Raw genomic sequence first — 22,034 nt, forward strand, 5'->3', positions numbered from 1 at the left:
GGGCACGAACCCGTGTCCCCTGCATCAGCAGGCGGACTCTCAACCACTGCGCCACCAGGGAAGCCCGATAATAAATGCTTTTTGATAAACTCAGAATTCCTTGACTTTCATCTCTGACATTGTGGCAGATCTTAGAAGACATAATTGAAGAATAATAAAACCTAAGCCCAAAAGCAAAGAGAAAGGGAAAGGAAGACAAGAGGGGCCAACTTAAGAATAGGCTAAAATATAAACAAAAACAGAAACCAACTATGTTTATCTGAAATGGCATATCCTATTATTGCTGAAAGGAACGTGACAAAAAGGAATGTTTACACTGCCAATGAGGTAGAACAAATTATGCAAGGCCTATAACAGTTAAAAGCAGAATAAAGAAAAGGTCTAGAGAAGCAAGTAGCTGAAGAGGTACTGTCTTTACTGGGCTCCTATGAGTGCAGACATCAGAAATATTAAAAGTAGCTTCATTTCAGGTACCCATTTATGGTTATTATCCAAATAATACAAATATGGGGCACAAGAGGAGTGCTTTTATGATTTTAGCTCAATAGGCCTAAGAATTTCAGGGGAAGTGGCAAAAGCCAAGGTAGCACAGGGCTAAAAATGTCTTGGCACAGGTTGGGGACGGAGGAGTCCAGAGACAAGAGCAGGACACTAGAGCTATGGAAATTGCAAGGCTGGAGCCTTGTGGGGCCTTGTAGAGATTATACTTTGAGCTTTACACACTGCAAGTAAGTGATACACTCTTTACAAGAGGCAGTATAGAAATTGGTGCCACTAAACAGAATCTATACTCACTGTAGCAAAGGAGTACCAGGACAACACAGAAAAAATGGAAAGTAAAAGCTTTTTTTTTTTTTTTTTTTTTTTTTTTGCGGTACGCGGGCCTCTCACCACTGCGGCCTCTCCCGTTGCAGAGCACAGGCTCCAGACGCGCAGGCTCAGCGGACATGGCTCACGGGCCCAGCCGCTCCACAGCATGTGGGATCCTCCCAGACCGGGGCACGAACCTGTGGCCCCTGCATCGGTAGGCGGACTCTCAACCACTGCGCTACCAGGGAAGCCCGTAAAAGCTTTTAATATAAAGGAAATCTAAAGGAAGAGACATCAAGTATGACCTTGGTGCCTGTGGCTATAATCCATGGAAATTTATAAACTCTGCAAGACAGAAATTCAGACACAGCTTTCAAGGAAGTAGGAACGTTCAGGTAAAGTGCTTCCACCCCTCAGAAAAATATCATAAGCACACAGTGGCACAACCACTTGATCAATTTTCCCAGTACAACTTTACAAGTTATAGACGCTGGCAGTTGCCATAACTGACTGGCACCCTGGTAAAGTTGAAACCAAAACTGACTTGTTACCCTGTTTTTTGTGCACCCATCTTTCCTCTAATATCCATCTTTAGTGATATCACTAAATCCTACTGGCGAAAGTGATGTGAGTCAACTGTATTATGTACTAAATTCAAGGAATTACTAGTGTTTCTAAATTTAATGGGTGTTGGCTGGTTAAAATATTAAGTGTTTGCCCACTGACCTTCCGGATTCTTTAAAAAGTAAGATTGGAGGCTAAATAATTTTCCTTTTGAGGTGTGAAAGAAGCCACTCCCAGTCAGAGGAGCACGACCAAGCTATAGCTCCTGAAAACTCCCCAACCCTAACCAGACAGGCACACTCTGTCTCTGATTACGCAATATTCCAGGAAGGCAAGAATTTCATATCTTAACCTCTATGGGACTCTAGTTTTTAATTTCTCTTTGTGAACTTGATAATGGGAAACAATTCATTTGACCCAAATGAAGTGTTTCTGACAGACAAAGCAAAGGCCAAGTGGCAGGAGAATAGTTATTCAAGTCGAAGGAGGGGGCAAAAACACTAGGGTAGCTGAAGGTAAGCAGTAGACACAAAGAGTAATAGGGGACAAGTCAAAGAGCTAGACAGGGGCTGGATCACGAAGCCCTGCAGTCCATGGTAAGAATTCTGGCTTTGACCCTGAGATAGAAAAGCATGGAAGGTTTAGAAGAGACCTCACTCATGTCTTTAAAAGGATCACTTTGGCTGTGTGGAGAAAAAACTGAGAAAAACTAAAAGCTGGGAGATAAAATTGTCCAGGAGAAAGACAACTGTAGCTTGGACCAAGGTTTTAACAGCAGTTACAGTAGTCAGATATGCTTTTTCTCCCTTATTAGATGATTCAGTTCCTTGAGGGAAGGGGTTGTGACCTTTTCCTCCCTAAATCCCCTGTAATCATTAGGATGAAGCTTTCCACATAGTACACAGCCAATGTTTTCTTTCAGGAATATCTTCTACAACACTTTTATGTATCTAGATCTATGTCTAAGATAATTAAGGATAATTCAATTGACTGACATTAAGAAAAAGTAAGTTACGTATACATTGTCAGATAGGCACATATGCAGCATTTTATGACCACCTATTAAGTTATGAGCAATTAATAGTTGTTGAAGTTAAATTCAAAATATAAAAGAGAGGATAAAGAATCTCAAGAGTTAAAGGGCGACTTCCCTGGTGATGCAGTGGTTAAGAGTCCGCCGGCCAATGTCAGGCACACGGGTTCAAGCCCTGGTCCGGGAAGATCCCACATGCCGCGGAGCAACTAAGCCAGTGCACCACAACTACTGAGCCTGCTCTCTAGAGCCCGCGAGCCACAACTACTGAGCCCACGTGCCACAGCTACTGAAGCCCCCACGCCTAGAGCCCGTGTTCCGCTACAAGAGAAGCCACCGCAATGAGAAGCCCGTGTACCACAACGAGGAGTAGCCCCTACTCGCCGCAACTAGAGAAAGCCCACGCACAGCAACGAAGACCCAATGCAGCCAAAAATTTAAAAATTAATTAATTTAAAAAAAGAGTTAAAGGGCAATGTATGTGGAATCTAAAATATGGCACAAATGAAACTATTTACAAAACAAAAACAGACCAACAGACATAGAGATCAGACTTGTAGTTGCCAAGGGGAAGGGGGAAGGGAGAGGGATGGACTGGGAATTTGGGGTTGGTAGATGCCAACTATTACATTTAGAATGGACAAACAACAAGGTCCTACTGTATAGCACAGAGAACCATATCCAATCTCCTGGGATAAACCATAATGCAAAGCAATATTTTAAAAAGAATATTAAAAAAAATGTGTATATGGTAAAACTAAGTCACTTTGCTGTAAGCAGAGATTGGCACAACACTGTAAACCAACTATACTTCAATTAAAAAAGGCTAACTAGTAATTCAAAATAATAAAATTTGAACAACAATAATAAAAAAAAGTTAAAGGACAAAATGGCTTCAGTTAATAAAGAATTTTTAAGAAACTATCAACAGAATAACAGAAGAATTTATTTTTTTCAAAAACATCAAGAAAGGACTGCATAAGAGTTAAGTCCCATAAAGAGAAGCAGAAATAGCATATCTGCTCTTTACAAACACAGGATGAAATGTAGCGAATCAAAATAATAAAAAAGGATGAATGACTTTTAAGATTCTCATAACTCAGTTCTATCTAATTTTTTTTCACAACTTTCTCCCCTCTTGATTATGTTATGTACACTCACTATAGTGAATCTGGATACTTAAAAAAATCATCCATCATTTTCTGCCCATATATCACCACTATTAACATCTTGGTAATTTCTCTTTTCTAGCTGTGTGACTTGGGGTTAGCTGTTTAACCGCTCTGCATCTCATCTAAAATGAAGATAAAAATAGTATCTATCTCACAGGGTTGTTGAAAAGAATAAATAAGAAAGTAGGACATGAGCTGACACACTTTTTTTTGAAAGGGCCAGAAAGCAGCTTATGGGCCATACATTCTCCATCTCAACTATTTAACCCTGCTATATCATGAAAGCAGCCATAGAAAATACAGAAGTGAAAGGGCAAACCCCAATAAAGTTTTATTTGCAAAAGTAGGCAGTGCTGCTTGTATCACAATGGCTTACAGCAAAGGTTCATAACCTGTTGGTGTGTTTGGATGATTGTGGTCTGTGTTTGTTTAGCAAGTTTTGAAATTCTTAAGAGAATGTGATAAAAACAAACAAAAAACCTTAGACCGGCTCACCAAGGAAATGTAAATACAACTTTTTTTTTGCAAATAATTTCAGCGTTCACAGACTTCCTGAAGTACACGAATGGCCCCTACGGATTATCATCAAGAAATCCTGTTTCTAGTGAAATAGCTCATTTGATTTTTCTTTACGGCACTTTCCCCCTCTAAAATACGGTGAGAATGGACCAGCCTATATTCGAACTGTATAATCCTGCTACAAACAAATTTTTCCACCTAATATTTTTGTCATTGTACTTTATTTTCCTAGATCATTTATAGTCATTGAGGACATAATTTTTTAAGGTTGAATAATATTTTAGTTTATGAGGGTTGAAAAATGTTCAACTGTTTTAGATGTTCTGGTTGCTTTTCCATTTTCAACTCATTCCTTTCATTAATTACAATTAATGCTATGATGAAGCACTTTAATCCAAATTTACATTTCCTCAGAAATTAATGCTATAAGTCAAAAAGTACAAATTATTTTTAAAGTTTCTAATATATTTTGATGAATTATGGTTCAGAAAGGTTGTGGTGATTTCTGCTCCCACCATTTGAAAATGAGATATCCATTTCACCATACCCTCATGAGCATGGAATATAAATCTTAAACTTTACTAACAAGTTCTATAATCTGAAAGATCTTTGGCAAAAGCTTTCAAAACATAGTAAAGGATAGATAATAAAGTCTAAAAATGTACATCCACTGTGCTCTGGGTTAGTAAGATTTCAAGATATTCAAGGTTGAATCTTAAATAATATGGAGAAACAAACTTTAAAATTTTAATCATTAAGAAAAACATCTAAAATATATTCCATACCCTCCAGCCTTCAAAACACAAGGTAATAACATAAAGTAACAGGTCTGTAATCATCATAACTCTTGCATTTAAAAAATAACCATTATAGTGAACCACTGCTTCAGAGCAAAGCATATCCCACTCAGGTAAGTTGGGGGAAAAAATAAAAAAGGTTGAGAATCACTTCTTACAGGGAACCTCTGATAGCTTAAGTTCGATTTTTTTCCTCTCTTTTACATTCATGAACATCTTTAGTTTCTGCTGCCTTGAGTCTTTTTAAATCACTACTTTTACTCAGTCAATAATTGCTTAAGTATGCTGTAGTACATATCAATACATATGCAGATGCTATAACAGATACCAAATGCATATTCCTAGATACAATATATGTGTATGTTGGAATGGTTAAGTACACGGGCTCTTGACAGATGGGCCAGGATTCCAACCTGACTTAATCAAACCATTTAACCTCTCTTGGCCTTAAGTTTCCTGATCTGTAAAATGAGAATAATGGCACATACCCTGTGGGATAGTGGATTAAATGAGACAGAACAGGTAAAAGACTTATCACAGTACCTGACACATGGAAAACACTCAAAATATTATAAGTTATATACATAGCACTCCAATAAAATAAATAATCTTCCAGATACTAAAAATATAACACACACATATCAAATCATTGGCAACAGTGATCAGCGAATATTTAGAACATTTCAACTTTAGGGTAACCAAAACAGATATGGGTTAATTTTAGTAAACTCTAGTTATAGAACTATATATTAATAAATTGTGTACATGTTTTATTGGGGTATCATATGTGTATACATATTTTCAAGGTACACAGAACAATGTTGTACACTTATCTATTAATATCTACTGATACAACTACTTTTCTAATTTCTCCTTCTCCTTTCACTTCTCTCTTTTACCACAAATGTAGCCAGAAAATGAGGATATCCCCTTTTTCTCAAAGTTAATTAACTGATCAATTACAGTATATCACTCAACTCTGAATAACTACTCCAGTCTGACTCCTGCTCCCATCGTTACATCAAAACAGCTCTGCTTAAAGTCACCAAAGACCTGCACGTTAATTCAATGGTTGGATCTCATTAGCTTTTGATGCCAGTTACTATTCACTCCATCCTGAAATATTCTCTTTTCTTGTCTTCTGTGACACCATAGTTCCCTGGTTTTCTCTAAGCTCTTTAATCCTTCTCAGACTTCATTTGAAGACTCAACCTCTTCTACCAGGCCATTTAACTATGGAGTTTCTGAAGCTTCACTTCTAAGTCCTCTTCTTTACTCACTCTATATTATCTCCTTATGTGAGCTCATTCACACACACGGCTTCAAATACCATCCACACAACTATGATTGACCAGATCTCACTTCTGAGCTCTGGATTATGTAAATCTAGCCATCTTTAAGATCTCTTCTTCAGTGAGGATACGTACCTTAAATTCAACAAGTTCAAACTAAACCAAAGAATCTCAGCCAAGTTCAACTTGCCCAAGAATGCCTTTTATTAGCCTGCATTTTATAGTATTATACCTTTTCTTCATAGAACTTATCAAAGTTATACCTACATACAAAAACAGAGACAATGCCTCTTTATCACTATATGCCCAGTGCCTTATATAGTCATTCGTCAGGATCTGGGAGACTGGCTCCAGAACCACCCCCCAACCCCTACCCCGACTCACAGATATCAAAATCTACAGGTGCTCAAGTCTCTCATATAAAATGATGTGGTATTTGAATCTACACATATCCTCCCGTATATTTTAAATCATCTCTAGACTACTTAAATACCTAATACTATGTAAATGCTACATAAATAGTTGCCGGTGTGCAGCAAATTCAAGTTTTTTTTTTTTGGAACTTTCTGGAACTTTTTCCCCCAATATTTTTTCATGTCCGGTTGGTTGAACTCGGGGCTGCAGAACCTGCAAATATGGAGGGCCAACACTATAAACAAGCATCAACCCTAACATCAAGGACTCTTTTTTCTACTGTTTAAATGGAAAGCCTTTCAGCTATTTTCACATTCATGGCTGCTTTGGAGAACTTAGGGTATTAAAAGGTTGGTACAAGAGTGTCAATGTACTGAACTTTAGGATCTTATGTAGCACTTTATACAGATTGACCTCCTCTCATGTTTAGTTGCCACCAAGTGTTCCACCATAGCTCTAACCAGGTGATGCTGACTGGGTCTCATCCTAGAGAGCAGACCCAAACTGAATAGAGTGTACTGCTGAAATGATGAACTGACCTGTCAGAGAAATAAGGAGCTAAAAAATAAATGTGATATATATTACATGAAAGCTGAAGATTACCTTGTATTAGATTCATTCGAAATTACAAACCTTAAAAATGCTCTCCAAAACAGACTAGGTACTGCTGTATTTACAGCATAACTAGAATTAATATTTAGTTAAATAAATTACATTAGATCTTAAATGGCCTAATAGCCTTTCCATTACATTTTTTAATATAAATTTATTTTTGGCTGTGTTGGGTTTTCGTTGCCGTGTGCAGGCTTTCTCTAGTTGTGGCGAGTGGGGGCTACGCTTCGTGTGGTGCGCGGGCTTCTCCTTGTGGTGGCTTCTCTTGTTGTGGAGCATGGGCTATAGGGGTGCATCCTTCAGTAGTTGTGGCACACGGGCCCAGTAGTTGTAGCGCACGGGCTCTAGAGCGCAGGCTCAGTAGCTGTGGCATGCGGGCTCAGTAGTTGTAGCACATGGGCTCTAGAGCACAGGCTCAGTAGTTGTGGCGCACAGGCTTAGTTGCTCCGCAGCATGTGGGATCTTCCCAGACCAGGGCTCGAACCCATGTCCCCTGCATTGGCAGGCGGATTCTTAACCACTGCACCACGAGGGAAGTCCGTCCATTATATGTTAATATACATTTTAAATGGCATATTAATTGACCATATTTTATTGATCATGTTTTATTTTTTCAAATACCTCACCAGACACACATTTTACCATAGCTTTCTTAAATTTAATTTAAAGTTTTCTTTTTTGCTTTTGTTTGTAAATGCTAAGGTATAGTTTACCACATTTTGGCAAGGAAATCAAAAAGATTCTGTGCCAACAATAACAGTACAATTGGTGCCTTCTCTTTGGCAGAACTGCAAAATAATGGTATCACTAAAAATTTTAAAGCAATGAACTTCATTTAAAAATATTTTCTTCTACCATCTTATCTGTAAAAATTGAGAAATTTCTTTAAGCCAATGTCATGAGTGCTTATTAGAAAGCAGTAATGAACATATATTTTAATGCAAGGCTGTGTATAAAGAAGTTACATAAGTTTAGGATCTCATTGGTTAACCTAAAATGACCTTCATAAGTTCACTTAACCAACTCATTAAAAAAAAAAAAAAAGCATTTCACTTATTTTTGAGAAACAAGGAGTTAAAATTTCATCATGCTCAAAATATTCTTGCATTTATTCACAGAAAATAAGCAATCTGTGAAATAGGGAGAGAAAAAATTAAATGTGTTTTTTATATTTCCTATGTTTATAAAGATAGTAGGTTTAATCAAGAAAATATAAATGCAAAGAAAATAATTAGCTATAAACATATCACTAATAAATTATCCACTGTTAACGATTTGGTATATTTGTTTTCAGTCTTTTTTATTTACAAAAGTGAAATCACCTGTCATCTGTGTCTTTTCAGTCATTATTATACCACTAACAGTTTCCCATATGAATAAATATTCTTTAAATACAGGACTGTTAGAACATAGGGTTCCATTATATGTAACAATTCCCCTAACTTTGGCCTAAAGGTTTTCAATAATTTGGTATTACAAATAATGTCATTATGAACAATTAGCATTATTCAATTCTGAAAGTCAACATAAAAAAAGCATAAATAACAACAAAGCATTAGCTCTCCAAACACAGCCAACAAGATCTAGGGTTCATTTTGTTTTGTTTTTCCTTATTATAATAATTATAATAAGGAATATTATATAAGGAATATAATATAATAATTATAATAAATAACATGGAGATAAATATCATACTTGCTAAGAGAGCTGCAAGTAATTGCCTCTGGGGAAGATGCAGGGAAGAAAAGGGACAAGGAATGACTGCTATTTAAAAAATACTATATTATATAATAAAATTATAACCAGTGGCAAAATAGAAAATCAAAAACAAAATAAAAACACAAACAAACAAACAACAATTGCCTCTAAAATATCTTCTTGTTTTCTTCCTTCCTCATTAATAGAATCATAGACATGTGTCTTATCAGGGAAAAAAATACAAAAAAAACCAAAAACAAAAAAAACCCCAAATCCTAACATTCTTTTCAGATGAGAATAGCTAACAAGATGGAAATGGAAGTTACTGAGTAGAACTTAGGGCAAGACTTTTTTGGCTTACCCCAGAGACACCCTGTTCCTGCTACATGGAACTCAGATGTGATGGCTGGAACTTCAGCAATTATTTTGGGTCATGAGGCCAACTTGAGATAGGAAGATAAGGATGACTGATAAGAAAGAGTGAACGATGGTAAAATGATGATAAAGCTACCATATCATCCCTAAACTATCTATTCAAGACTTTTCATGTGAGAAATAAATGTGTACTATTGTTTTGAGCTGTTTAAGTCAGGTCTCTACTAGCAGCAAAATGCAATTCCTCATATTTAAGTTTTATATGACTCATTAAACCAAGTACATGTAAAACACATATAAAAAGTAATAGCAAATCAAAAAATAATTCCAATTAATTCCAAGACTAGTAAAAACATATTATTATACCCTAAGAAACTGCTCAAGAAACTATAAATATTATGTAAATTTTATACCAAGACTAAGAGATAAAACTTGTATTTTCCTAAAACAATTAAATTTTAATTTCTCTAAAGTAAGAGGCATTAGCATGTATTCTATAAAACTATGAAGCGAACCCTTTTTCTGTTAGATTATCTCTTTATCTATTAAAGTGCCGGGTATCCAGTAGCTGCTTAAAATTATCTGAGGATCATTAAAGACTTTTTTTAAGACATAAAGTATCCACTAAGGGTTCCAAAGTAAGATTATAGCAGGGTTTCTCAACTTTGGCAGTATTGATATTTTGGACCAGACAATTCTTTGTTGTTAGGGCTGCCCTGTGCATTGCAGGGTGTTCAACAACATCTCTGGCCTCTACGTACTAGATGCCAGCAGCAACGCCCCAATTAAGACAATCAAAAATATCTCCCGACACTGCCCAATGTCCCTACAGGAAATAAAATCTGAAAAAAAAATGTAGTTGTTTTTGCAAATCATTTAGTGCTTCATCAGGAACATTTGGCTTTTCTAGTAAATAAAAGAATTTTAGAATTGTAACATTTCTAAATTCTCTCTAAAGCTGATTGTGGTATACAAACTCAAAGTGACCTACAGATTAGGTTATCTCTAATGTCCCTCTTAAACCTTCAGAGGATTTCACATGAAAGAAATATTAATAGCTTCTATCTATTTAAGCCTATCTATGTGCTAGGTATAGTACTGAGCACTTCATGTTCATTCTCTCTATACTCCTGACATCCTCGTGGGATGGCTACTTAACCCCACTGTAATAAAAAATAATTTTAAAATCTATTTTAGTCAACAAATCAAAATGTTTCCAGAAATAATTATTTATCATTCATTATATTCACTCTGGCACTGAACTAAGAAGGTACCTTTACTTGCTTAATTTACAATTTATGATAAAAAATATTTCAATATATCTAGTAACAAAATTAAGTTGAATTACCACAAACTTCAGGAATTGGGGAAATGTTCACAGCCCCTAACAAGTCAGAGAAATAATAATTAACTGTTTCTTGGAATATTTTTTATACTGTGGCATAATGAAAGAGCACTTTTTAAATTTTTCTTCCATGATTCCCTGAGTTCTTTCAGTAACCTTTTTTTTCTCCTTTGTACAACTTGATAAAGAAAAAAAAAATCACTTTATAATTATTTGAGGATTCATCTGTAATTTCAATCTGTTGTTCAGGAGAAATTGAAGGCTGGATTCAAAATCCCAGCTTCTTCACCTGACAAATTAACTTGTTCAGGCCTCAATTTCAACTATGTAACTTGCATAACAAGACCTATCTGAAGACCTTAAGAGTTAGTAGGTCCTCAATAAAAATTACATTCCTCTTCCTTTCATCCTGAAATTAAATATCAGCTAAGTGCCAATTCTATTTAAGCAATTGTTGAGAGTCCACTAATAAGAGCAAAGGGAGGATATGATGGGGCAGTTAGTCTAACATTATTCAATGTAACTGGAAATGAATACATTCAATCTCCCAAATCCATCATCTCAAAAATGCTGTAGCCTAAGCCCTTAGTTTGAGATTTTTAATTACTATGCTTATATTGTTTCTCAAATAGAAAAGCATAGTAATTAAAAATTACATGCATAATTTTAAAAATTACATGCATAATTACATAATTTTAAAAAATTACATGCATAATTTTAAAAATTACATGCATAATTTTTCACTTATATTATCTATAAGTGAAATAGCAGCAAAATGCAATTCCTTTTTACTTTTCCCTGTGGTAAAAGACACAGAACCATTTTTGAAAAGAAGTGTTCCTTCCTCTCCCTTCACCCACACAACTAACTGCCAAGAAATTTTGATTCATATTTCTCTCTAAAAGGAGGAAGATAAATTGGAGCCTTTCTTCTCAACTTCACAAGGCTCTGTGTATAATTCATATATTTAGTTAACTGTCACCAACCCAAGTGCATATTATCCATTTTATGGATTACTCACAATTAAGTCATTTACTAATGAAGGCAAGTTACCCTCAGCGAACATTAGGAAACCAAACGTTTAAAAAGAAACAATCTTTAGGAATTAGATTATATAATCTACTGCTTCCCTCACTGGCAAATAAAACAGAATTACTATACTAGAATTTTGTTAATCAGTCGGTAAAATTCAACTTAATACAGGTAATCTTTTATTCCATCTAAGTTTTAATACAAAAAAGGACTTCACAAAGCTCACCTACAATGTGGAACCAGACAAGAACTCTAAGAAGAGATCGTTTGGTAATCTAGAGTATTATAAAATATGTTATAAGGGTTCAGGTAAAAGTTGGTAACATGAAAGTATATCAACGTAACACTCATAATTTAGCAATATAAAATAAAAGTTCATTAAGTTCATCCTGTTTAGTTTTGCTTCCTTGGATATTTTAGGAGGTAGTGGAGTTTTATAAAACAGTCAACTTCATTTGTTCTTAGAATAATTTACTGTCACTATTCGGACACTGCATTTCACAAACTAAATTTATTCATTTGTTCTTAAAGTTGATTTCAAGAAACAGAATAAGAGTAATTAAGAGTTCCCCAAAAATGTTCTGGCCCTCAAATTAAATTCCGCGTTCTACAGAAAGTAAGGGTTATCTGTTCAGGTAAATTTACAAAGCTAAATGTAACCAAAGCCAAGTTGCTCATTAATGATATACAAGCAAAATACAGAAAAAGATGAAAAGACTTTCTGCCTATGACTATATTAAAAAGAGCAACTGTAACCTAATTTTTCAGAAGTTTAAAACTCCTGTAGATACAAAGTCTACTGATAACACGGTTTCTAGATATAAAACATAGAAGACAAGCTCTGTAAAGACACTGAACCTCTAAATCCTGAATGCCAATACCAACAAAAAAATTTTTAATAAAGTCACTAAATAGAGAGCAGTGCCAAAGAAAATTGACATACCCTTTACACCGAGACAATTTCCACTGTCAAACCAACTTATCTATTGGGGGAAGCGGGGATGAAATCAAAAAACAGTTTAAAGTATTAAAAACTTACCTGAATATGTCAACCCCAGCCTTTTTCTTTCAATACTTGGAAATACATAAAATCAAATTTCAGCAAACATTATGCCCACTTCTGCTTAACTTTATTTCCTATTTGTTAACCGGAATGAAATTAATGGCTTACTTTAATTAATATGTAAAGAATCCAAACCCTTTACATATTCATTCCTTTAATTACTATCCCTATTTGACATAAGAGGAAAGAAACTAAGGCACAAAGAGGTGAAGTAATTTGTTCAAGGTAACACAGCTAGAAGTAGTAGAGCCATGACTTGAACGATATATAGCCAAGATAATAAACAAATAAAGGAATGGGGTGGAAAAGGAGCAGTTAAATTTTTTTTCCAAAAGAGTTTTCAAAGTAAGAGTGTTGTGAAAGAGAACAAAATGTTTAAACTATAAATATATGTAGATGTGAATGTAGATAACACAAATTTTACCCCTACACAAGTACTTTGGTGCTTTAATATTTGATTATGGTCAAACATTCTAAACTACATCAAATTTTAGTGGCAGTCAACCAAGTAAATAATTTACTGTCACTATTCAGACACTTTCCTTTTTTTTTAACAAGCTAAATAAAATACACTATAATTTAAAGGAAGGGGGTTGGTGGTGATGTAACTGGAGCAATAGTTTCAGGAAAGCTACTTTCTCTATTAGCAGTTAATTAGAAAAGAGCTTGCGTGTATCGGGGAAAGGGGTAAGAAAAGGAAAGATGACAATCCCACTGCCTTAACCCCACCTCCCAGAAAAGTAACTAAGTCACTGTGGGTCAGCGCCTAAACCAACTGGAGAACCGGCCCAGCGGGGTCTCGCGAAGAGATGACAGGAGACCCTAGCAGAGGGGGAGGGGTGGCGATGACAGAAGAGGGGGCGGTAGAGAGATGGCAAGCCTCCCATCTCCGGAAAAGGGGAGAATACGGGGGCAAGGGGCGGAGAAGGGAAGGCAGGAAGTGTTGCCAGAGATTCCAAATGAGGTGACAAGAAACCGGGTAGGAAACACAAGAAAGGCGGGACCCTCGGGCAGAAAGGGGTCTGTTTGGGGCAGGGGAGGCTTGTCAGTACAGAGCTTTCCTGCCAGCTGGCCCTCCTCTCCAGCCCCTCCACCCCCGACAAACTCTCACTTTCTCAGCAACCCTAAACCTGCGCAGGTCATCCCCGTCCCGCTCCCCGCCCCCCACCCCAAGCCGGATAGGTGGAGGGGGGAGCTTCACCCTCACGCTCCTTGTTGGGCTGGTGGCGCGAGCGCTGGACACAGCCCAAATTCGGGGACTGGAAGACCAGGAAAAGCAGGGAGGCCCAGGACCTGGCTGACAAGTCCTGGCGGCCGACGGGCGCCTCACCTGACAGAAGCGTCGGCAGTAATCCCGACTGCTGATCCCGACGCCGCCGCCACGGCAGCTGCCGCCGCCAGCGCCGCCTCTGCCTTCGCCCGCAGCTCTAAGCCCGGGAGGGCCTGGAGGGGACTCCACAATGGCCACGAGCTCTTCTCCAAGGCGTTCGGCCTCTTGATCGCTCTCTTCCTCCGCCATGAGGCTCTCGCCGCCCAGCGCGTACCAGCCCCTGCGCCCCCGCCGCTGTAGCTGCCTCGGCTAACCTCCTCCTCCTCCTCTAGTTCCCTCCCCCTTCCCTCCTCCCCAGCCGGACAGGAGCCTCTCGGCTGGCTCTACTTCCGGCTCCGCCCACCCACGCCCCCAGTTTTCATTGGAGAACTCTAGATGCCAATCATGCACATGTCCGCCCTTCCACTACTATTGGCCAACTCAGCCGTCTGTTTGATAGGTCCGCGGTCCGTTGGTCAATGTTGCTCGGCGGTTACTGGGTACCGCCTACGAGCTCTCCCATAGGCGGCGCAGGAGGACTGGGCTCGGCGGGGGACACGGCGGCCGCTGCGGGGCTCGATCGGGCAACGGCGACGGCGGTGGCGGCGGTGGCGACTGGTCCTCCTCCTTCACCCCATTGCACCTCCTTTTCTTCCTCTTCCTTTTCTTTCCGGCCGCGTATCGTCCATTTCCCCTCAAGGCGGCCCCGATCCTACGGTACCAAGGAGCTAGGGAGGCCGAGGGTGGGCCCGACCGTTGGTGCGGGCTTTGGGCCCGGGGCCTTCCGGCCCGAAGCGGGAGCCGGGGGCGGGGCCGGGGCGCTGTTGTCGGCGGTAGGAAGAGGGAGGGGACGGGAAGCCTGACAGCGGTCGCCTCCGCCAGGCGCCTGCTGCCTCCTCCCTTGAGACTGCCGCCAACTCGGCTGTCGAGTTCCCGGGCCCACGGCTGGCAGCTGGGACTCAGCCCTGCCCAGCTAGCGGGCAGGGGCGGTGGGGCGCCGGCGTGCTGGGCTCCGCGCGGGAGGAGGGAGTCTAGACGCCGGGCGCGTCGCGAGCCCCGCCTTTCCCTCCTCCCGAACCCTGGGGCTTGGGCGCCCGGGGAGGTGCAGATCCGGGCGCACCACTGTGGAGGGACTGAGATGAGGAGAGTTGGAGTAAACGTTGGGATCCGAATTTGTGGTGTGGACTTAGGGTGATTTTAAGCACACCTGCGTGGTGGTTGTGGTGGACGTTCTTGTTCGTTTTTTCATCCACCCTTTTTCCTTCCCCCTCCCCCATTTTTTCTTTCCATTTGTTTTTCGTGTTTTACAGTAAAGGCATGACTTCCCAGCACCTCAGGGAAAATAGGGTGCAAGCCCAGAAACTATTTCCACACCACCACTTGTTGAAAAACTGATTTGAAGGCATCTCCGGGTTTGAACAAACTGAAAGTGCCAGGATTTCATGCGTCTTTGGTTTTGCTCTGGAGACCCTTCGCTTCTAGGTATCAAGACGAAAAAAACTGGAAACTAATCTGGTAAACATTTAAACTTGAAAACTTCTGTTGAGTTTTATTTTTATCTAGTAAATGATTTGCTTCTTTTGTTGGCCAGTTCCTGCTCTTAACTTTGTAACTTCCTCGTTTAAAATATCTTTACTTCTATGGAAAACACTTTGGTTCTTCGGTTCTGTAAACTCGAGCATCCTCTACTGGGTGGATATTTACCTGTGCAGTAACACAAATATACTTTAAAACTTAAAAGATTTTGGAATGTATAGGCCTTTCATATTAGCACAAGTGATTGCGCGTTTTATGCTTCAAAGAATAAGGAACATGTTAATTGTTTTAGAGTATGAAATCCAAAGACAGAAGACTTTTCACATAGAATGATTTAAGCATTACTGGGCACAAATATGTAATGTTTTTCATAAATAGCTTAGAACCATTAATTATAATTGGGACTGACTTGCTATATGATTATAAAACACATACCATTAACTTAAAGTACAAATATGTGTAATGGTAATTCACTGTTTAGTAAGCAGGAATTGTCTTACCTGCCATTGAAAACCTATAACCTAAATAGTATTTGGCACGGGAGCCTTGCGTTAAACACATTTTTAATGGGAAAAAAAAGAATTAAACCTATTAAAACCTAAACTTGATCATACTTTCCAAAATTTCTTTGGAATGTTGACTTCTTCTCTGAGGCTATGTCCACAGGTGTCTAATACATAAATTCTTTTGAGAGAGATTTCATGGTAACCAGCTATGAATTCTGTAGCATAGATTAACGGAATACTCCATTGTTTCTGATTACACTTATAAAGTACAGTTCTTCAGAGCATACCTGGGAATTTTTCTCTAATGTATTTATACAGAACAGAATTCCATCTTGAATTCTATCAAATTCATTTCAATTTCTTATATCTAGGTTAATGTAAGAGCTTAATCCAATGGCATGGCCTCAGGGAACAAATGGTTATCACTTACTTCTGTTATCTCAAGTTTTCAGTGCCCATAACCTTACAATTTTGGCAATGATCACAAAAATTTGTTTTGGGGTTCAACTGAGAAATTATTAAGCTGCTTCTGAGTTAAATATTTGGAAAAATAGTGAAGATAATCACTTATTCCATATCAACAAATTGTGATTGAGCATCTGTCATGTACAAGATACTGTGTTCTTAGTTTTGGTCTAACTTAATAGTTAAATAAGTGAAATAAATATTAGCAAATGTAAATATTATTCTTTAGTGAAAAAAAAGTGTTAGATAAGGCACTTTGCATAGCTTGTCTATCACCTTTTGGAAAGGTATCTTAGTAGAGGTATATATGCATTAAAAAAAAATGACTTACTTTGAGCTCTGTATTTTGACTTTAAAATTTAACATCATTGTTGCTACTTTTAATTGCATTTGGCCTGTGTTCTTTCTTGGTTTTTACTTTCTTTCTTCTCAGAACAATTTGGGAAATTATATTCAACTTCATATAGAATTATGCCAGTTTAGTGGCCCACCTGTTTGAACAAACTTTGTACACAGTTCCTTGCAGTTGTTTTCCTAAAATCTGTTGCCCCAGAGCTGTGAAGGGAAAGAAGTTCTTTTAAACTTGAACACATATCTGAATTGGATGAGATTAATACCATAAATGTTGACCTGTAGTTAGGTTTTTCTAAAGGATAGTGACATCTGGGATAGTTTTTTCATAGTTTGAATTTATTTGAATTTCATCATAATCAAGGAATGGACCTAGTTGTTACTAGTAACTTGCTCTGGTTTTGCCTTCACTTAACGTATCTCAGGTAAGTTAAGACTTAATAGACATACAGTCTATTAATTGGAATTAAGTTTTCTGAAGCCTTTAATCTTAAAATGTTTATACCTACCTTTTTATTATTCCTTCCCTCATGAAGTGTTGTTATAACACTCTGTTTCTCTTGTCTTGAAAGAACCCTATTCAAAGTCAGAATGGAAAGATTTGTAGTGACAGCACCACCTGCTCGAAACCGTTCTAAGACTGCTTTGTACGTGACTCCCCTGGATCGAGTCACTGAGTTTGGAGGTGAGCTGCACGAAGATGGAGGAAAACTCTTCTGCACTTCTTGCAATGTGGTTCTGAATCACGTTCGCAAGTCTGCCATTAGTGACCACCTCAAGTCAAAGACTCATACCAAGAGGAAGGCAGAATTTGAAGAGCAGAATGTGAGAAAGAAGCAGAGGCCTCTAACTGCATCGCTTCAGTGCAACAGTACTGCGCAAACAGAGAAAGTCAGTGTTATCCAGGACTTTGTGAAAATGTGCCTGGAAGCCAACATCCCACTTGAGAAGGCTGATCACCCAGCAGTCCGTGCTTTCCTGTCTCGCCATGTGAAGAATGGAGGCTCCATACCCAAGTCAGACCAACTGAGGAGAGCATATCTGCCTGATGGATATGAGAATGAGAATCAACTCCTTAACTCACAAGATTGTTGACAAGGAGGTTACCACCATTGTGATCAAGATAAATAATGTGGAGTATTAAAGTTATGTGTTGATTGTGTGGTTCATTTTTATATTTATTTCATTTTAAATCATGTGATGCAGAATAGTTTTGCAATGTATATATAGTTGCAGGCAAAAAAAAAAGAAAACATAAAAAAAAACTTCACTGCAAAACATATTGTTAATTTTAGTCACCAATGGTGTAAAGCAAAACTTAGGGTTTAGAGTGTGCTAGGATACCTGAAACCTGATGGTTATCTTTAAATTTGATGGTTTTTCTCCTGAAATGTTTGTGCATGGAAGAACTGCCCTGCTTTTTTACCCCATTGCCATGTATGATTATTCCTTGTGAGATTACCTAATTACTTGGATTGAAGACTAGCCTAGGAAATTGAAGCTGCTGCCAGGCAATACCACTCACAGTAAATTAAAGGAATTATTTCTGATTAGAGGATCCTCAAAAAGGAAGTTTCCCATCCTCAAAATGGTGGGAAACTATTCTTACATCTTCAGATTCCTAGCAGAAAATGATCGTTTATTTCAGACTGTGCTTTACTTGTATATGAGGTAGTTAACTATCTTTCAGTTCCTCACTGTCTTTTTTCCTTTTTTTTTAAAGGCTTATTGTATTTAGTAGCAGCTTCAAGTGACCAAAAGACTAAAATCTTTTAATGTCAGTGCCAAAAGCCACCGGGAATTTTGCAGTGACACGATTTTAGTCTCGTACTATAAACACAAATGTTCGAACCATAGCTTTCATTTCAAGCATCATCTTGAATTTGAAACTTTTTTTTTATGTCATGGTGTTAAAAGACTTCAAGATTGGCATTTTAATTTAAACAGGTAGATATTTTATGATTGAGTTTCCTGTTTTTACAGAGAATTAATAATTACTTTTTGGCTGACAGATCAGATGATAAGGAAATTACTTTTTATGCATTAATTTTTCCACAGGATTTTATAAGAGTTTATTTAGATAGACTAGAAACAAGTTTACTTACTTTCAGTTTTATGTGCTTTGCCTCTGGTGGTATAAGGTTTTTAAACAGATGGTAAACCATTGTCTAAAAATACTGGCAAGATTTTTGTAATGGAGATCTGGCAGTATCCTGCATAACTGTTTGGGTGAGGAAATAATCAATTCTGTTAAAGGTCAACCATGTTCAGGAAATGATCTCTATCTGAATTCCACTATCCTGTAAGGTTATTAAAGTGGCTTAGCCCAGGTATGTCCTCTTTGTTGGATACCCAAATTATATTTTTAAAAAAATTAAAGAGCTGAAAACTTGGAGTAGAGCTTTAAAAAAATGTCTTAAAGTCTTTGAAAACATTCAAGTTAAAAATCTTCATAAAGTATATTTCTATTACAAAGCACTGACAAAAAATGCCCTATATGACTTAGAGGGAGTTATCTTTGAGGTCATTTTACCACAAGTCTTCATTAAAAAACAGCCAAAGTGAATAAGAAAAAGATTAGATATTAGGTTTTTCAGAATCGGCTTTCCATGTCTAAGTTTTTTTGGTGGACTTAAGTTCCTAGTATGAGGTGTCAAAGTGCCCATCTTATTTTAGATTTTATGTGGGCTTTTTGTTGTTGTTGTTTTCATTTTTAAATAAGTCTGCCACCAAAAAAAAAAAAATCACTTGTCAAAATTTGAGCTACCAGTTTTTCTCATGTTCAGTTATGTTAAAGTAGCACAATTAATGCCCAGAATAGTGCTCTCATTTGTTAAGCACATGCAAGAGGAAACCAGTGGCAAAACATAACCAAAATGTACTTTGCTTTTACTTCCTCTAGTAAAGAATTTGCAGGCAACCATGTTTAACTTGAATTATCTAAGATGGTACAAGATCTAAGAAACTCGGAAAATAATTGATTTTTATAGCAGTATTTTCAGAATACAAAGATAAGGTTAGATATACAATCATTCTAATTTTTTCAAGACTTTCATGTGATTCAGACTGCTCCCTATTGTTTTGACATTAATTTGCACTAACAGCAAACACATAGTGGCAGAAAGGCTTTAAGTAGTCCTAAACAGTAAACTGGATGACGTTGTACTAGAAAAATACCAATAATTCACATTTGAGTTTCTAGCAGTTATTACTAATTTGATGATCATTTAGGTCCCATATAGCTTAATGTATTTCTCCAGGCTCCTAACTTTTTGTATATCCAGTATATCTAGGGGCATAATCCGTCCTCCTGTTAGGATTATATCATGTCCTTAGAAGCGTTTTCCATCCTGTTATAGAGGTTTAATGTGTTTCTTTACTAATTATGAAACTTTTCGTTCCCTGAAACTGGTTAACTTTACTTCATAGTTAAGGCAGAATGATTGTCTTAGCCTGCTCAAACTGGTACAAATCTGTGAAACCATGGTTAGCATACGTTGGGTAACAAATGGAGAATGTCTAAGAGGCATATGCTGCTGTGGAGGTGTGGACGTGTGTACAGAGCTCTCAACTATATAGTGTTGGTGTGATGCTATACTATTGGGAAAAATAGCACATTTTTTCTATAAGTTGTATGCATAAACATAAGATTTGTAATGTTTCATTTATAAACTGCCTTCAACACATGCTTACCTGTTAATAGTGTTTTCTCAAAGTATGATAGTATGTCTTCCAGAATTTCACTATATGCTTACAGTAAATATTTCCTAGCTTGTTGAAATGTTAAATTCCTTGTTGGTTTCTTTTGATTCTCTGGGGCATATAGCAAGCCTGAAAGACATTATAATCATTTCTTACAGGGTGGAAATTTAGAAAGATTGTGTATTGGAGCCTAAATAGTTATTTTATTCATTATCATCTTTGAGTAAGACTTTTCTTCTTCTTTTTTTTTTTTTTTAAACAAATGTTACTTCCAGTTAACGCATTTGGCCCTACTGAATTTCAGGGACCAAAATACCTATACTTAAAAAGTTCTGCATCTTACAGTTGTAACCAATTAAGTATCAGCTTGGGATTGTTCTGAAGTCTTCATTGCTTAAAAACTATTGTAAGTAACAGTTGGCAAGATCTCTAAGCAGAAAGTTCCATGTTAAAATCTTTTGCCTGAAAGAATTTGTATGTAAATGTTAATGGAAAACACATTTAAACAAAATAAAACGTAAGGTGGCCCCAAACAAAAGCCACAAACAATTTGTCATTTGGTGCTTAGTCTTTGTAAGGGCTCTCTGTGGTTTGACTTGCCCCAGCTGCCTTTAAATGAGTACAGATCACCTTAAAACATGTTTATTAAATAGAAGATTCATTCTATAATTTAATTGAAAATCTTAGCCTAAAATAAGTTGCTTTGGCTTCTAGTCAGCACTGATTAAAATGTGAATAGTGAAGTGACTATCCTAAACCTGGTTTATCTCAATCCATACTACCATAGACTTTTGAGGTAAATACAGTTCTTAATGTAGTGGTATTCTACTTGTATCCAGAATACTGTATTCATTAAAATTTTACTATGTTCATTTTTGTATTCCCTTCTTATTTTTTTTGCTCACGCATGTATCCTTAGTATAAATGTGTCGCTTTTAAAGTTTTGTCTCTGTGACTTTTAGAAATAAATTTCAAAAATTGTTTCAGAAGTTTTTGAAAGCATGTTTTGTTTTGTGGGTCAATAGCATATATTTCATCATTCCAACAGATTAATAAAACTTAGATTTATTTTTCTACTAGTTATATCTCTTTGTAAGATTATTAGTCCTTATGTCCAATGTAAAAGCATATATATTCTGTCAAACCAAATTTACATCATAGCTACAGATAGCCCCTTTCCCCTAAAATTATATAGGTAATATTTAAATAAGCTTAATCAGTGCTTTTAATTGGAAACATACTCTTAACTTTCTACCTTTAGAAAGACTAATTATGGACGGCAAGGACCTAATTTGCATCTCGTAAGTTTTATCGGGTTTTCGAAAGATTTGCTGTACTCTTACCAGCACTGGGGAGAAAATGCATAGAAGTGGAAAATTGTCTTTTATTAGTTTTACATAGTTTTGAGGACAGCTATTCCTCCTATTTACTTCTATTTG

At 37.3% G+C, this 22,034-nt stretch overlaps 2 protein-coding genes across 4 annotated transcripts in view; one reads left to right on the top strand and one right to left on the bottom strand.

Moving 5' to 3' along the window:
- Window positions 1-14,371, bottom strand: part of ZNF654 (zinc finger protein 654) — a 94,649-nt gene extending 80,278 nt beyond the window's left edge. For all 3 annotated transcript variants that reach the window (XM_033433362.2, XM_033433361.2, XM_004272642.3), the window contains exon 1: window positions 14,057-14,371. In XM_033433362.2, the coding sequence (XP_033289253.1) occupies window positions 14,057-14,245 (189 nt within the window). In that variant the 5' untranslated portion in view covers window positions 14,246-14,371. The remainder of the gene's footprint in view (window positions 1-14,056) is intronic.
- Window positions 14,372-14,611: 240 nt separating this feature from the next.
- On the top strand, window positions 14,612-21,584 carry CGGBP1 (CGG triplet repeat binding protein 1). The gene is made up of 3 exons (XM_004272640.4): window positions 14,612-14,752; window positions 15,346-15,550; window positions 17,466-21,584. Exon 3 carries the CDS (start codon window positions 17,485-17,487, stop codon window positions 17,986-17,988), a length of 504 nt encoding a protein of 167 aa, XP_004272688.1. The 5' UTR covers window positions 14,612-14,752; window positions 15,346-15,550; window positions 17,466-17,484; the 3' UTR covers window positions 17,989-21,584.
- The last annotated feature ends 450 nt before the right edge of the window (window positions 21,585-22,034 follow it).

The sequence above is a fragment of the Orcinus orca genome, chromosome 5 (assembly GCF_937001465.1).
Source record: "Orcinus orca chromosome 5, mOrcOrc1.1, whole genome shotgun sequence".
Taxonomy (NCBI): Eukaryota; Metazoa; Chordata; class Mammalia; order Artiodactyla; family Delphinidae; genus Orcinus; species Orcinus orca.